This window comes from Eublepharis macularius, chromosome 4, assembly GCF_028583425.1.
Source record: "Eublepharis macularius isolate TG4126 chromosome 4, MPM_Emac_v1.0, whole genome shotgun sequence".
Lineage (NCBI taxonomy): Eukaryota > Metazoa > Chordata > Lepidosauria > Squamata > Eublepharidae > Eublepharis > Eublepharis macularius.
Window position 1 is genome coordinate 16246306 of NC_072793.1, and position 17277 is coordinate 16263582.

Below are 17277 nucleotides of genomic sequence, written 5' to 3' on the forward strand. Positions count from 1 at the left end.
AATAAAAACGATAAATTTTAAAATTATCGGAATAAATGTTAAGAGGCTTGATTTGCTGAGCAAGAGGAGAAACATTGCTCACACTATCAAAAGAGATATTTTCTTGCAAAAACCCCGTATTAGAATAGGAGACAAGAAGTATCTTCAACTAACAGACCTTGGTTCTACTTATATGGCTTGTGATATATTTAAAAATACTGGAGTGGTGATTATTTTGAGGAATCCTAATATTATAGTTAAGGATGGCTGTTGTGGATTTTCCGGGCTGTATAGCCGTGGTCTTGGCATTGTAGTTCCTGACGTTTCGCCAGCAGCTGTGGCTGGCATCTTCAGAGGTGTAGCACCAAAAGACAGAGATCTCTCAGTGTCACACCTCTGAAGATGCCAGCCACAGCTGCTGGCGAAACGTCAGGAACTACAATGCCAAGACCACGGCAATACAGCCCGGAAAACCCACAACAACCATCGTTCTCTGGCCGTGAAAGCCTTCGACAATACATATAGTTAAGGATGTTCAGGAAGACGTAACGGGTAGGTTTCTTATGCTGAACGTTCAATCCCTGAATTATTTTCCTGCTTCAACTTCTTTTATTTGAAACTGGGGTGATGCCAAGTTCAATACATGCCACAACACCCTTTTGCTTCCAACATTCGGATATCTCAAATGATACCAGATAAACAAAGTGCACAGGTTTCGTAAAGCTATCAGGGCCAATATCCGGAATACCTATTATTTAGGGATAAGAAGCAGTGGACAATTCTGACAGGGCTTAAATCTACCTGTCCTTGTTGCGTCATTTTCAAATTGACAGGCAATCGATGCCAAGCCAAGCCAGTACTCACCTGGCATCATAGAAGGTGAAGGCACAGAACTTTGCCTGGCTACTGTTGCGGCATAAGTCTGAGGAACCGGAGGTTGCAGGTCATTTTCTTTGTTCTCTTCTGTCTTCCCCAAACCCAACAAGCTAATTGCACGAGCCAGAAAAAAATGCATTAAAGTAGTCAGCTTCCCTAGTCCACCCAGTAGCTCTACCACTGCACATTCAAGATGATAGATTAAATTGGCCCAAGAGGGTGGGGGACAGGGAACTCAACTCCCAAGCCTCACTGATGTGTAGGATCCAGAGGAGTTAGCCATGTTAGTCTGTAGTCACAAAATAGTAAATAGTCCAGTAGCTCCTTTAAGACTAACCAGCTTTATTGTAGCATAAGCTTTCGAGAACCACAGCTCTCCTTGTCAGATGCATCTTTACTATGATGTGTATGATGCATTCTTTTGCCAACACAAATCCAAACAGGTAAGCACCATGCAGTGACTCAGACATATGAACATAGCCTAAGCCCCCAAAGAGACCACACCTGCACTTTAAAAAGTACAATCCAGGCACAGGTTTACCACCCAACTGAGAAACTAAATCTCCGTCAGTCATAGTGCTGACAGGTGAAGTGGAAACTCCTTCCCAGATCTGGTTTGGACCAATACGTGAGAAGTTCTGGGCAGCTCTGGAATTTCCACAGGACAGAAGCAGGTTGATTTCCCTAACAAGAACTTCAAAAGCCCTGGGGCAAAATCTTACCACAGCTGGTTGATCTTGCTTTTTTCAGTGCACAAGATTCACCTCAGGATTTGAGTCCGGCGGCACCTCAGAAACGAACAAGTGTTTCAGGTTCTAAGCTTTTGAGAGCCAAAGCTCCCTTCTTCAGATACAAGGAGAAATCTTGAGCCTTTATATTCCAGTCAGGAGGTGGGGTGGGGTGAGTTCAACACATGCCACATATCCCACCCACCCACCCCGACCTTCTGTCTGGGATATAAAGGTTCAGGATTTCTCTACTCCTCCCTGCATCTGAAGAAAGGGGCTTTGGCTCTAAAAAGCTTAGAACCTGAAAATCTTGTTGGTCTCTGAGGTGCTCCAGACTCAAATCCTGCACTTCTATTGCAGACCAACTTGGATACCGATCTGAAACTAAGATTCACCACAACACTGTTCAGTGTGTTGCTGGAACAGATGAACTGCACCATTACCTGTGAGTCTTGATTAAAACGCACTCCCCTCCATCTTGAGGGTCCAGGTTGTAGAGGTAAAGGTGTCCATCAGACGTCGTGACTAAGAGCCGTGGCAATTTCTGGATCCTAGCAAGAAACGCACAAGAGAGGGCTGAAATGGATCCTTCGATGGACCATGTCATTCATTCGTTGGGCCTACGCTGACATGACTCCTATATTTCCGAGCCAGGACGCTGGGATGAATTCAGCAAATGCGTTGTACTTGCTCTGGAATGAGCAGAGTCTGTACCTGTGTACAGCCTCACTGACAGCTGGAAGTATAAAGAATGAGAGAACAAAACACACCACAGCAAATGAAAAAAAGATGCAGAAACATAGCCAGTGGGAGAAGCAGCATCACTGATGTGGCTACAGATGTGTCAAGAGCTGTTTTAATACAGTGGTTCGGCTGTGAATCAGCACTCTACTCAAATCCCACTTCTGCCATGAGCTCAGCAGGTGGCCTTGGGTAAACCACTAATCTGTCTAGAACAGTAGTATATGAGTTGTTACAGGAACAATGGTGGGCACAGGGCAGAAGGCTTCAGATTGGGTCAAATGGAGGACAGCCATGAATGGAAGCAGTGGGGGATTTCTGCCAATCCCCCCCACTGCAGACCTCTAACTATCCACCATCATGCTGTTTCTACAGGAGATAACTACAATAGAGAGAAACGCGGTAATCAAGCTAGAACAAAACCAAAAATACCCGTGTAATCTTACTAACACTGATCAAATGATCATTTATTACGAACTAGACATATGTAGACACACAGCAGTATAGAGTCAATATATAACCCATACAATTGTTTATAACAACCCTACTCACAGTCAGAAAGCCATTTACGCCAGCACTAACATGCAGGTTCCATAACAATTGATAAAGTGCTTGGTGCCCAAAGTGCTTTCAATCTTATCATTGCACAGTGCAAATGCAAGCAGAGCACCATATAAACACAAGTCCTTCCAACAGCTTTAAGGTCCTAAGCACCGTGTGTCCAACTCGTAGGGAAGCAATTCTCGACGGTGATTCACTCCAGATGACTGTGATAATTCCAATACATAAATGGTCTCTTGAGATTCTTTCTTTCATAATAAGTCCTCTAACGGGTTGTCTAGATCCCAGTATAGCCCGTTTCAAAACTTCTTTCTCAAAGAGTACAGACAATGGTTCCTTCAAAATTATCTCTTACAAGTACCCAGTAGCACATCCATTCCTTATAACATCACTAAGACTGAAAGCACTTTGGGCTTTCCGACTGTGAGTAGGGTTGTTATAAACAATTGTATGGGTTATATATTGACTCTATACTTCTGTGTGACTACATATGTCTAGTTTGTAATAAATGATAATTTGATCAGTGTTAGTAAGATTACGTGGGTATTTTTGGTTTTGTTCCTAGTTTCTACAGGAGCAGCATTGGGGTGGGGACAACATTTTGAGCTGCAGAGTAAGGGGGAGGCAAGGAAGGTCCACTCTGCTGATGGAAATCATTGCCATCTGCAAAAGTGTTCCCCAGGCTACAAGCCATGGCCTGCATTGGCTGGTCTTCTACTACGGCCAAGGAAATCCTGAGCTTACTTCCTGGGAGGCAGCAAAGCCCTCAAGAGACAGTATTGCAAGTTTGCTATTTCTTTCCCCTCCAACTTTGGCTATTTGGTCCTCATGCCGAGACCTCTTCTCCCTCAGACCAAATCTCTTGGGACTGCATTTGCAAACCTATCAAAAACTATGGCAGGACAAGAAACAGGGGCAGCCGTAGATCAGAATGGCTTTAATGTTCTGTTTTGATTGTAACTTGTACGGACAGGCTTTCAGAAGTGCCCCTGAATATGGAGGAACTGAACCTACAGGAGATACAGGAAAGGAGACCCAGGGTACGTCGCTCTTCCTACAAAGCCCAGACACAACCCATCAGAGCTTTCCAGGGTACATTTACTGCAGCAACGAAGAGGTTCTCCTCTACGCTGCTTCAAAGAGACCTCTGTGCAAACAGAAGCTGCTGCTCCGTTGCTACAGCCACAGATTACGTACGTGGAGAGCACACAGACGTTCCTTTGTCCGGAGAAGTTCAAGCGCACCGTGGCAAAGGCCCGGTCCTGGCTCATCATGCCTGACACTTGAGAAGGGAGGTAGTTGGTGGCAGCCATGAACATCTTGCCCATGTAGCCACTCCAGGATGGTGGTTCCTCTGGTCGGCTATGAATGACAAAACATCAATCACCAAGAGTGCAGGGCCCACCTCTACAACAGCAAGCAAGCTCTCCTCCCCAGCTGAAATACCCACCACTTTGTTAGCTCACGTTCAGACTTCATCACCCCTTTTTCCTCTTCCCTTGTTCCTCTTTGGGGCCTCTCATGCTGTCAACATTTAGATTCTAAACACTAGGGGGAAGGGACATGTCTTTTCTATTTCTGTAAAGTGCCATGTACACAGATGGCACTTCATAAATAGCAACAACCGATCTGAAGTCTGCATGCAGCTGAAATCTGTTATCGGTTGCCCAATTTTTCCAGTCTCTTTCTTTGAGAGAGTGAGGTGCAAGACACCACCTGTGCAAATCTTCTTGCCTGAATGGACCTGTTGGCCTCAGCAAGGAGGAGAATACATAGGTCAGAATGCCACAAGACACTGTTACGTCCAGCAACACCTGGGCAAGATTCCACTATACAGGAGAAACCCATCTCAACGAAGACCCATTTAACACAAAGCCATTATGAGTGCAACTTCTTGCCAAACAGTAATACGTGGCTAAAAGCATTCCATTATAAGCAAGGGGCAGAACTCCAGCTTTACATTGACCACAATATAAATCCCTTGAATTAATTTAATTTAATTTAATTTATTATATTTATATTCCGCCCTATCTGGTGCAATCACCAGATAGGATTGAGCTTAGATGCTTGGATGTCCAAATCTCACCACCTTGGCCCAACTGGCACTGACAACTGAGATGTTTTTTCCCATTTGGCCCTGTATCACCCCTTGGCTGTACCAGCGCCACCCTCCCTGCCAAGGCAAAACTGTGGTAGATTCATTTAGGAAATTAGCTAATTCTGCAGGTTGGGAGAGATTATAGACAGGGCTTCCTGTAAGCAAGCCACTCGGACCAGTGGAAGACTTGGTTGCTTGCGGGCTTGAGGGAGAAGCCTCCTGGCCCCGCTTCTCCTCTTCCTTACAGCAACTGACACCAGCCACAGCCTGGCAAGAGGTAATCTGCTGGTTGTGGCCAGAGTCACCAAACCACTAAGGGGAGAGTGGCTGCGCTTCAGGAAGCTGAAACAGGTTCAAAATTTGTCCAGGAACACAAACCAGCCAAGGTGGAACGAGTGGCAAACTTCAAAGCAGGAAATCCTGGCATAACAAGCGTTTCTCCGCCAGAATCACACAATTCCGGTAATGGTGGTCTGGACCTCTTCACAGCATACACAGCGCAGTTCCACCCACCTGTCTGTGAGATGTTCCAACCGGAAGATGTGCACCGTCTCAGTGTTGCTTGATGCACATAAGAATTGTGAGTCCATGCTAAACACCAGAGAGCTGATGTTCACATACCTAAAAAAGGAGGATTATGGCAACAGAGAATGAGAGAGGCCAGTCAATATGAGGCTCTGGTGAAAAGTGGCAAGCCTGAGAGGTCCATGTTTGAGGGTGGTTTACTGCTGAAACACCCTGACTCGGATAGACCAGGTGAGCCTGATCTCGTCAGATCTCAGAAGCTAAGCAGGGTCGGCCTTGGTCGGTACTTGGATGGGAGACCTCCAATGAAGAGCAGGGTCGCAGAGGCAGGCAATGGCAAACCACCTCTATTGGTCTCTTGCCGTGAAAGCCCCGCCAGGGGTCGCCATAATTCAGCTATGGCTTGAGCGCACTCTCCACCACCACCAAGTTTGGTGGTGGTTTGGAACTTGAATGAAAGAGAGCTGTTTACTCCGTCAGGCACACCAGACTCTGCAGCCTATGGTGCATGTGCAAACCGGTGTCACACAGTGTCGCAAAATTCCACCTTATCTTTGGACCACCTTACACAAGACACTATTCTCAGTCCTCCTCTCACCCCCTTTGCTGTATTTCTGGCTTACCTTCCAGAAATGCTGTACGGACTGATAAAATAATGCATGTGAAGTACTCTGAATACTCAGGAAAATCTCTATATAACTACCAGTGCTGTTTGATTTCCCTAATCCAAGAATTACAGGCTTGCTTAGTCCACTTTCTGTGTCTCTCTCCACTTTACCATAATCTTCCACAAACCTGGTTTGGTACCATCTGTGTACAGACTGAAGTCAAAGAGGGTCTGTATGTCATATAGAAAATAAGATGTGCATTTTGCAGGGTCCCACCCACATCAACGCCATTTTCCTCCTCAGCCCTGCCCTTCTCCCCCACCACCACCGGAGGGCTTTTTAAACAAATCGGCAACTGACATATTGCCATAACGTGATAGCATTTATAACATTGTTTGCTGGGCCCTCTAAATCCCCATCTCATTAAAAAGTAAGCCTCTAGCCTTTTTTCATTGCAGAAATATGTCTTTCCCCTTATATCTCCATACAGAAAGGGGCAAGAAACTTATTGTTTAAAGTGAAAGCTGGGAAGTCAGCAGACGTAGCAGATACACTGTCATAAAAGCTATACTATTTTTAAAAGCTCCCCCAAAGCCCTATGATGCTACAAGGGGGGCACAGAAAGTGAGGCAATATGAATGTGGAGGTAACTGACACGTGGATTCGCCATTGCAACTGCAAGGAAATCAACTACATGGAAAATCATCGCTGCCTGGAAGCAGCCTTTGAGGATTTGAATCATGTGTCTAAACCACAATGCACATCTAATAACCACTCCACATTAATCCATGGTAAACGCACACTGCTCGTGCCGACAGAGTGTCCTGTGCAGAAATCAACACAGCTATTTAAACTTTAAAAACATCTCCAGGATGGCAGGGAACCTGACCAGCAGCTTAGAACAAAAAAGCCCCCCCCCCTAGAAAGCGACCGGGGGGGGGGAAGAAAAGAATCTGCAACAGAAACACATGGCCTAAAATTTCTGTTGCTGGAATTCACTGCCCTCTCATGGCAGACTTCCAACTCCCAACCAGCTATTTCTGGGGTTCTCTGTCCCCTAGAACCAGAATTGCAGGGGCCATTTTGGGCTGCCACGGGAATGTGAAAGTCACAGCCCCCCCCCCCCCCCGAATCGTTCCATCCATGGAAATGTTAGGTGCGTTCCAAGCAATGATAAGGAGCTTATATTTACCAAACGGGAGGGACCCTCAGGCTACCCAATTGCTAGAAGATCTCCAGGCCGCCCAAACAAAGGCCTTTTCCAACCAAAGTACACCATCTGTGGCACTGCTTGCCCTGAAAAGTGCTAGCACACTGCTGTCATCTAGCTCATGCTAGGGCTGCCCCACAGCTATCACAGGTGTCAGGAGGCCGTCTAAGCTTCACGTGGACTGTTCTCCATGGGCAGCAACAAGGACTGTATCTTTCATGCAATCTTAGACACTTGTGCCTCCATGTCCGAATACCATGTCTTCCATAACAAAGATGAATGCAAGAAGAAGTCTCCCCAAAGTGACCACAATGTAGCATAGGAAGTCCTACACCGACACTTACCATTGCTAAACGTGCCAACAATAATTTACACGCAAACAATACAAACTCTGCTAGTGTGCAACATTACTCGAGCAGCACCGCTGGATCAGAGACACTAGCTTGGCAAAGGGAAGTTCTCCAACTACCCCATCCATCCCCCTACCCCCTGCAACTTTCTGCCATCGTATGTCAAGGGCCTGTAGCCTGGCAGTCATAAAAAAAGTTGTTCCAAGCCCAATCTCTCTAAGTCAACCTTGCAGCTGGTTAAGAACAGCAAACTGACCTCTTCATCCCTCTTCTGAATTCGTAGAGCTTTTCTCCTTCGGGGATGGAAAACACGCGAATGACAGTTCCCTGAAAGAAAATACGCAAAGGCACAAAAGGTCACAGCAAATAAATCAAATGAACCAACAGCAGCAACAGTTCACCTTGACGCTTTAATGAAAGAGTTTAGGTTAGAACATGCAACAGCAGTTCAGACAGGGAGCCATGAATGCACACCTGAGCCCCCTGGACACTGAGGAACAACAGAATAAAGATCTCCTGCCACCAAAAGAAAATGCTCTGTTCCTGTATGCAACATGCAGAAGCAGGTCCCATTTATTTAACAATAACAACAATAATAATATTCAATTTATATACCGCCCTTCAGGACAACTTAACACCCACTCAGATCAGTTTACAAAGTATGTCATTATTATCCCCACTGGGGCTGAGAGAGCTCCGAGAGAGCTGTGGCCGGCCCAAGGTCCCCCAGCTGGCTTCAAGCGGAGGAGTGGGGAATCAAACCCGGTTCTCCAGATTAGAGTCCCGTCGCTCTTAACCACTACACCAAACTGGCTCTCAATACAATTTCAATACAACTTCCTTCCAGCTGAGTTTGTAATCCTTAGACCACTTGCTACTAAATGCCGCTTCAAGCAAACATACTTTGAATTCATCTACAAATTTGCTGAGGTCTGGGCCCTTGAGGCTAATTTGTTTACATGACAGAAAGTCCCACTGATTGCAAGTTAACTTCCGAAGAAGCATGAACAGAGATGCAACCGTGTGCCTATTCCTGTGAACATTTATTCTGCAGTGAAGTCCAGCTGCATCCAGTGGGATTATTCCTAAGTGCCACAGGCTGCACTCCTATGCACCCCAACATAACCCCCACTGGTCTCATAAATATGCACAGGATCAGGCTGCGTGTTACTCATGGCAGTCTTGTATTATGTTTAGCAAGGTGTAGAAGGGCGAGATGTGGGTCCAGTAGCACCTAAAAGACAAACTAGATTCTCGGGATACAAACTTTTGAGAGTCAAAACAAGCTTTCCAATAAGCATGTGATTTCAAAAGAGAGGACCAAAGGAACCAAACACTCTCCCATTCATATTGTCGAAGGCTTTCACGGCTGGAGAACGATGGTTGTTGTGGATTTTCCAGGCTGTATAGCCGTGGTATTGGCATTGTATTTCCTGACGTTTCGCCAGCAGCTGTGACTGGCATCTTCAGAGGAGAACCTCCTCAGGATACAGTGAAGCCTCCCTCCATTAGCATTCCACACCCTGGGAAACTCTTACAGGATGACTCAGCCCAAACCCACCTTCCTGAATAAATTACCTGCCAACATCTTCTCCACACTGTGACACTGAGAGATGTCTGTCTTTTGGTGCTACACCTCTGAAGATGCCAGTCACAGCTGCTGGTGAAATGTCAGGAACTACAATGCCAAGACCACGGCTATACAGCCCGGAAAATCCACAACAACCATAACTCTCCCATTCATTTTCATTTGTTATAAAAAGGGGATTAAAACAAATGAGTCACTTCAAAGGGAAACACATGTCCAGCTGCAGTATCTTGGCTTCCCAGGCCACTGGGATTACATTGTCCAGGACGTGATCGCTCAACCAAGGGATCACCTCTGCCATATTTCAAAAAGACAGGGAAAAGGTTCCCAGTTTTATAGGAAATTAAAATAAAGTTAATCTTTCAAAAATCGGTATTACAGCATCTCGGAAGCTATTTATCCAATCACCATGGCATGTGGGAAGACATTAGTGCCCCGGAGGGAATTCATGTTTAAACAGGAAGCTTTCAGTCACCCAAGCAAAACTGTGTGGTTGGATAAAGGGGGAGAGGGAGTCAAAACGAGATCAAGAGATAGGGCCTTGACCCACAGGAAAGACTCCATCATTCATCAAAATATTTTATTTCTGGTATGCATTTTGAATTTAACTGGCCATAAAACTGGACCTCTTTTATTTGAAAGGTCCCTTGGATGAAGGCTACAATCCCTGAAAATTTAAACTACGCTAAACAGAAGCAAAGAAGTTACAGCTGGAAATGCAAAAACCAGTGACATTGCTGAAGCACAACAAACACACTCCTTTTGTGCTCCCTTATTTTCCCCTGTTCTGGTTTTTTCAACAGACTACACACAGATATGTATAAAAATCATTTTCACAAATATTAAAGTTGAACCCAGAGAAGACAGAAGTGATGCTCGTTGGGAAGACAGAGATATTGAAAGATTCTGTACTTCCCACTTTCGACAGAGTATGTCTGATCCTTGTAGGCTCAGTTAAAAGACTAAGGGTTATATTGCATCAAAAGATGTTGCTAAAGACAGCTGCTAAGATGTTGCTAAAGACACCCTCACTCTAGCCTGGAAGATGGCCTCCTACCTTGACACAGCTGATCTGGCCGCCTGGATCCACGCTATGGAACAGCAAAGACGTGACTACTGTAATGCACTATAGACAGGTCTCCCATCTAAGTCAACTAGGAGACCCCCCAATGGGTGCAGAACGCTGCAGCTCGGGAGCAAGCAGGAGCATGCGTATTACTCCCATTCTGCAGTCTCTCCATTGGCTACCTATCAGTTACCGGGCTCAATTCAACGTATTGACTATCACCTACAAAGCTCTTTATGGTCTTGGTCCAGCATACCTACAGGACCGCCTCCCTCCCTATGTTCCTCCATGGCAGCTTCGTTCATCTGAATAGGGTCTCCTGCAGGTACCACCCTGCACATGGGCAAAATCAACAGACACCCGTACATGTGCATCTCTGTGGATGGCCCCCACCCTATGGAACAGCTTACCTGAAAAGGTCAGGAAAGCCCCCGCTCTCCTGGCTTTCCACAAACACTGCAAAACTGAATTATTCAAGAGGGCGTTTATTTTACTCAAATAGGAGGACTATACTATAAAGAGGTGGTCTCAAAGAGATGCTTCACTAAAAAGATAGGGACCAGAGACTTCACTACTGTGTGCTGCTACATACTATCTGTTGCTTTAAGTATGACCCTACAGAGTAGTCCTATGTTGTTCAGTGTCAGTCTCAGAATTGCTTGTTCTCTGTTCCAGCATTTCTTCACCTCTGTATTGGATTTTTGCAGATGTTATGTCTTTGCAAATTTGTATTTGTATGCCCTGTAGCATTATTGAAATGTCCTCGATATTGAGCACACTTATCTCACACTATGTAATCTGCCTTGAGTCTCAGTGAGAAAGGTGGAGTATAAATGACATAAATGGATGGATGGATGCCAACACTGGAATAGCTATCCAAGACATGGAGAACGCTTGGAAGCATAGAGGAGTACTTCCAATGAACCTGGAATCCCTTTATATATGCTCACGGATAGCAATGCAAGAAGAAATAAAGATCTATATCACAAATCTGCTTTTCCTGAAAATAGCAGCAAGTTCGCCAAAGAATCCAATGGTTATGCACAATCAAGCCCCCTTGTCTTGCTAGCACCCTCTGAATCCTCATGTCCCCAAACAACGCAAGAACGGCAGAGAGGGGCTGTAGGTGACAACCGTTTTGTTCACTCACTTTTTCAGAAGCACTCGCTAGTTTCGATCCTGTGGAGTTGAAAGCCAGGGCAGCAAGGGGTCCATCGTGGGCAGAAATTAAACAGACATCTTTCTTTAAGAGGAAAAGAAAAAAGTTTTATCAGGAACCCAAACTATCCCAACACATGGAAAGACGGGAAGAGAGATAATTTCTGTTTTTTCTTCAAACTATGTGAACAAAATGGGACTGTTTTCTAAGCAATTGCACTACTGCTCTTTTCAACCAGCGTTTACTAATTCTTACAACCAGGGCTTTTTTTTCTGGGAAAAGAGGTGGTGGAACTCAGGACCACACAATGACGTCACTTTGGGTCAGCTGGAACAGGGGTGGGGGGAAGTTTTTAAAAGTTTTAATTGCCCTTGGCGAAAACGGTCACATGGCCGGTGGCCCCACCCCCTGATCTCCAGACAGAGGGCAGTTTAGATTGCTGTGGTGCGGAGGGCAATCAAAACTCCCCTCTGTCTAGAGATCAGGGGGCGGGGCCACCGGCCATGTGACCATTTTCAAGAGGTGCCGGAACTCCGTTCCACCGCATTCCAGCTGAAAAAAAGCCCCACTTACAACCAGGAAACACTCTATGTTACCTTGTCAATTCTACTCCACCTGTTCTCTTTCCTCTATGGTGACACTTAAGTGTCATCAGAACTGAACTCTCTCACAGACAGTATTTCAATGATCACAAGCACAGAAAATCAGAGATTAGCTTCTGATGTTTTTGTAATGAACATTTTTACTTCGAGTCCAGTGGGCAACTTTCTTGGGCCAAACCATATATCCAATGCAAAATGTTGTTCTACTCATGACAGTCTGTATTTGCATGAACACATAAAGCTTTCCTCATGCTGAGACAGACCACTGGCTTCTGAAGGTCTACCCCGGCAGCAGCTCCCCAGGGCCTCTGGTAATGGTCTTTCTCCTCACCTACTACCTGATTCTTTAAACTGGAGATGCCGAGGATTGAACCTGGGACCTTCTGGATTCTAAGCAGCTGCTCTACCACTGAGCCACGGCCCCTACTCACATGAACAAAAACAAACACTTCTCCAGAGAGTGTTTCAAAAACGTTTTTGGCGCCACTGAAAAGTGCTTTCAACAGATTTTGCAGTGATTAGGCTAAAAATGTTCACTAAATCAGGAAGCACGGCCCTTGTTTTCAATTGGCAATGTCATTGCATAACCAAATCTAATCAGCTATGTAGTGTGGCATTTTCCGTTCACACCGTGATACCTGATTAGCTGAAATCACCTACATATGGATTTCCAGGAAGGGGAGTCAGTAATTAGAAGGGAAAAAATGGCACTGTAGGAAACAATAGCAACTAAACAGGATTTTAAAAATATGACCATTGTCACACTCTTGGGGGGGGGGGGGTTCCAAGATATATTCCTACACCCCACCTCAAACTTGAAACAGGAGAATTTCTGATACAGTCTTAAGTGGCCAAAGTTTCTCCTCCATTTATTCAGAAAATGTCTACGTCGCCTCTCCAGGCAACCTGCCCAAGGTGGCTTACAAAATAAAACATCACAAAAACACAAAACGTCACAGATCGTTAAATAAAACCAGCAATAAGAACCCAGCCAGAACATAAAAACATGACTGAGCAGCTTAAAATGGATTTTGTGCAGTTCTCAGCCTAAAAGCAGATTCCAGAGTCTGCAATGAATGAACCCAGATACCTTGGAAGGGTTGGTGCGAGCCACAGTCCACTGTTACCCACATAACAAACAGTGCAATGGATATGACGTTCCTTTTTCAAAAAGGAATTGGTAAGTCTGCTATTACCTCATTTTAGCTCCTCTCCCAGCGAGAACAGGAGTGAAAATGCGCTGGGGGAGGACTTGCTAAAATGAAGCAACTGTTGGCAGGAACTTATCTAAGAGTCTACAAGTCGCTTGTGTACCTACCAAGTTGTTTCCATCATACAGCACAATCTCGCCGACAGTGGTGCTACCGGGATATGCCAGGTAGGAATTGGAATGATTGATAGAAAGTGCACATAAACCTAGCAAAAGGAGGAAAAAGGCACGATCAGATACAGCTTTAAGACAATGGCCAAAGAACTGTGTCTGCTGGGAAAAGAAGTTCAACCTGCTGCCCTCCGGCACTTCCTATCAGTCTCAGGCTGGGTGACCTGCTGAAGGAAACCCCTCGGACTCTGGTGACATCTAAGGGTAAGTAACGGTATAGCTCCATCTGGTGCTTTAATTCTTCACACAGAATGCTTATGAAGATTTGTCCTTACTGTAGCATTTTTTAAAAAATGTATACAAGCTCACCCTTTATATCATGTCTACTTGAGAGCAATTAGACTTTTCTGTTTGGGGGTCTGCAAAAGAGATACCCCCCTGAAGCTGCTGGCAAGGCAGGTTTCATGGACTGATGCACAATGTGCAGAACAAAACGCATACAAGGACAGAATGAGCTCATGTGGCTCTGTGGGACAGAGAGAGCTTTCGCACCTTGCTCGGAACTGGTCTGCAATTGTCTCTGTAACTTGACAGATAGAAACAGACAACCCAAAACTACACAGTAGTTATTCAAAAGGCTTTTTGCTTGGCTGTAATCACAATGCTGACCATGTGGTAAGCACAGCGTTTCTATTCCTGGCTCGGAAGCCACCGATTTCTGAACAGATACAGGGCGCTGCTAACACAGAGTTTATCACAAGGTCAAAGATTACATGCAACTGCTAACTCTATGCATAAAGCCTTTACCTGGTAGGGTTTTAAGTAGCTACCATGCCTGGTTGATGGTTAAAATGATTAAGGACAGACTATTGTTGCTTTCAATTTCCTATTTTTAATATAATAAATGTAACATCTGGGTTATTTCATGACATCAAAACGCAGTGGAGCACTGAAGCTCACAGCTCTGTGTTTGCAGAAGATGAGATTTATATAGAACGCTAAGCGACCTCTAAACCAGGTGGTGGAAACAAGAAGCGCATCCCCAAGAAAGAAAACATCTGTTGGCGAGACCCCTTAATACCAGGTTTGAGAACCACTGTGCTCCATTGAGCACACCGCCAGGGTGCTTAAAGAATTACCAACAAGCATTTGATGCAGCCAATGTTGAAAGAGTTGCGCAAGAAATTCAGAGACCCCATTTTGAACGTTTTCCAAGTTAGGGTAACACCCGGGATAAAGGGCTGCAAGAGTCCCACGCACATGATGTGGGCAATGCTTGAACAGGGAACAGGTGGCACATATATGCTTCCGGAAAAGAGTGGTGCCAGGATATGTTGCCTTGGCAAGGCCCCAAGAACAGAGATGCCCTTGTTTACACCAGCTATTGTCTGGCATCATGTCAAGAATTTTGGGACTATCTTAGCAGTAGGATCTCTCAGTCTTGCCTTTTGATATTAACCATTATGCTCTCTTTGTCTGAAACACAGGGAAAAAAAAGGTAAGACAGCAAACAAAGCTGGACAGAGGAAAGGACCATTCTTGCTTTGCTTTTTCAACTCACAGCAAGAGCTAATGGCATGAACAGAAGGTGTAGTTAAGACTGGCAATGGCCTGTACACCTGCGTTCTCTGTGTCAGGCTATGGATGACAGGATATGGCCGAAGATCCCTGTACCATTGCAACAAGAAGTCCAGGCTCTTGGTTAAATGGTTCTATTCAGAAATCAAATCATTTCCATATATATGTCCACAGGATTACTCAGAAGCAAAGTAAGCATCTAAGCAGTAAGAGTAAAATGGACAGGAACAGTGATATGTGGAAAAATCCTTCTTCTTAATATACACGTTTGCTCCTTCCCCCCTCCCAACAGTAAACAGGACTTTTGACGTGAACTTGGTGTGAGAACGTCTCACATATTTGTATTATCAAGTTAAGTCACTGAGAAAGCAAGACATAGCAATACACGGGAGCGAGTAGTATACAAGGTCATGAACACTGAAAGATTCTACAGTCCGTTAGGTAAGCACCTGCAATAAGCCTGTGAGAGAAACAGTTATGGCATTGGCGATATGATATCAAGTTATAGCAAGTTACAGCATGTAGCATTGGTTCAGAACAACAGGTCTGCATTAGCATTAGCATTGCTGACAACAGCATCAGTATTGGCATGGATGTGGCTCAGACATGACACTCTGTTGTGGCCCCCACTTTGCAGAATGGCCTGCCTGAAGCGGCCAGGAGGACCCCCTTCACCTCTATCATTTTGCAGAATATGCAAAACAGAATCGTTCAGGAGGACGTTTTGATGAAGGGATGGATTCCAACGGGAACAGCTCAAGAGGGCACTTTTTACAAGGGAACAGGGTTGTAATCTACTGCGGTGTTTGTTGTTTCAGGTAGGTAGCCATTTTGGTGCGCAGTGGAACAGTAGGATTTGAGTCCAGGGGCGCCTAAGGGACCAATAAGGTTTTCCGGGAATAAGCTTTCAAGAGTCAGAGCTCCTTTATTCCTGATACAAGGAGTGGAAATCCCTGAGCTTTTATATCCTAGTTAGGAAATGGGAGGGGTGAAGTAAAAAGGGGAGCCAGAATGTAAAGGCCCGCTGCTACAGTGCAGATTGATTAGAGTAGAAATCAGCATCTGTAATGAGGTAAGAACCCTGTATCTCTATTCACTGCTGAGTTTCCCTCCACTCTCCGCACTGGACTAACAGGGCAGTCCCGACACAAAAGAATAAACAGACAAATCTGACACTGAAAATTACAACCCTCGGAAACCAGTGGGAGAACATTTTAACCTTCTAACGCATTCCACTGCTGCCCTAAGAGTAGCTGCGCTCAAACAAAGCCGCTTCAAGGGCAGATTGCTGAACTTGGTTCATTCACAAGTTCAGAACCATGGACCGCTCCCCTAACCACGCGGGGCTGAATAGTCGTAGGATTCTGGCCTTAGATGCTGTAGGACAGACAGGAATGTAGCAGAAAAAAGTTTCCTAATCATTGCTGGATTTCTGCTTGTTCCACAACTGGTCAAGGTGCTGGGCTTCTATGAGGGGTGGAATGGCCATTCTAACCACACTGTCAGACACCTGCCTGGGTAACTCGAAGACCAGTGTCATGTATGCACCCATCCATGCCATTTATGTGTTTCTCTGATGTTCTGATCTCATGCCATGTTAATACTGTTCTAAGTTGCATTGCATTCGTATAATAAGTTCATACCAAAGTGAGCCTGTCTAAAACCGAAAGCGCCTTGCTTGTTAATGCTTTTCTCAAAGATACGTGCTCAGCCTGTTATCTTCAAAAAGTATGCTGTCTGTATTGTCGAAGGCTTTCACGGCCGGAGAACGATGGTTGTTGGGGGTTTTCCGGGCTGTATTGCCGTGGTCTTGGCATTGTAGTTCCTGACGTTTCGCCAGCAGCTGTGGCTGGCATCTTCAGAGGTGTAGCACCAAAAGACAGAGATCTCTCAGTGTCACAGTGTGGAAAAGATGTAGGTCATTTGTATCTACTCAGGAGGGGTGGGGTTGAGCTGAGTCATTCTGCAAGAGTTTCCCAGGGTGTGGAATGCTAATGGCGGGAGGCTTCACTGTATCCTGAGGAGGTTCTTTTGCATATGGATTGGTGCTTGATGTGCTAATCTTCTCTGCAGGGCTATTGTCGGGTGTGGAGGGTTTTGTTGGCCTGGTGTTTTTCAGAACTGGAGCCCATGCTCTGTTCATTCTTAAGGTTTCTTCTTTCCTGTTGAAGTTTTGCTTATGCTTGTGAATTTCAATGGCTTCCCTGTGCAGTCTGACAAAGTAGTTGGAAGTGTTGTCCAGTATTTTGGTGTCCTGGAATAAGATACTGTGCCCTGTTTGAGTTAG

General features: G+C 45.2%; 1 protein-coding gene across 2 annotated transcripts in view; it reads right to left on the reverse strand.

Moving 5' to 3' along the window:
* Positions 1-17277, reverse strand: part of WIPI1 (WD repeat domain, phosphoinositide interacting 1) — a 72084-nt gene that overhangs the window by 16160 nt on the left and 38647 nt on the right. For both annotated transcript variants that reach the window (XM_054975858.1, XM_054975859.1), the window contains 7 exons: positions 13410-13507; positions 11481-11573; positions 7933-8003; positions 5497-5604; positions 4083-4247; positions 2027-2134; positions 844-965 (listed from right to left, as the gene is read on the reverse strand). In XM_054975858.1, coding sequence (XP_054831833.1) covers positions 844-965; positions 2027-2134; positions 4083-4247; positions 5497-5604; positions 7933-8003; positions 11481-11573; positions 13410-13507 — 765 coding nt within the window. The remainder of the gene's footprint in view (positions 1-843; positions 966-2026; positions 2135-4082; positions 4248-5496; positions 5605-7932; positions 8004-11480; positions 11574-13409; positions 13508-17277) is intronic.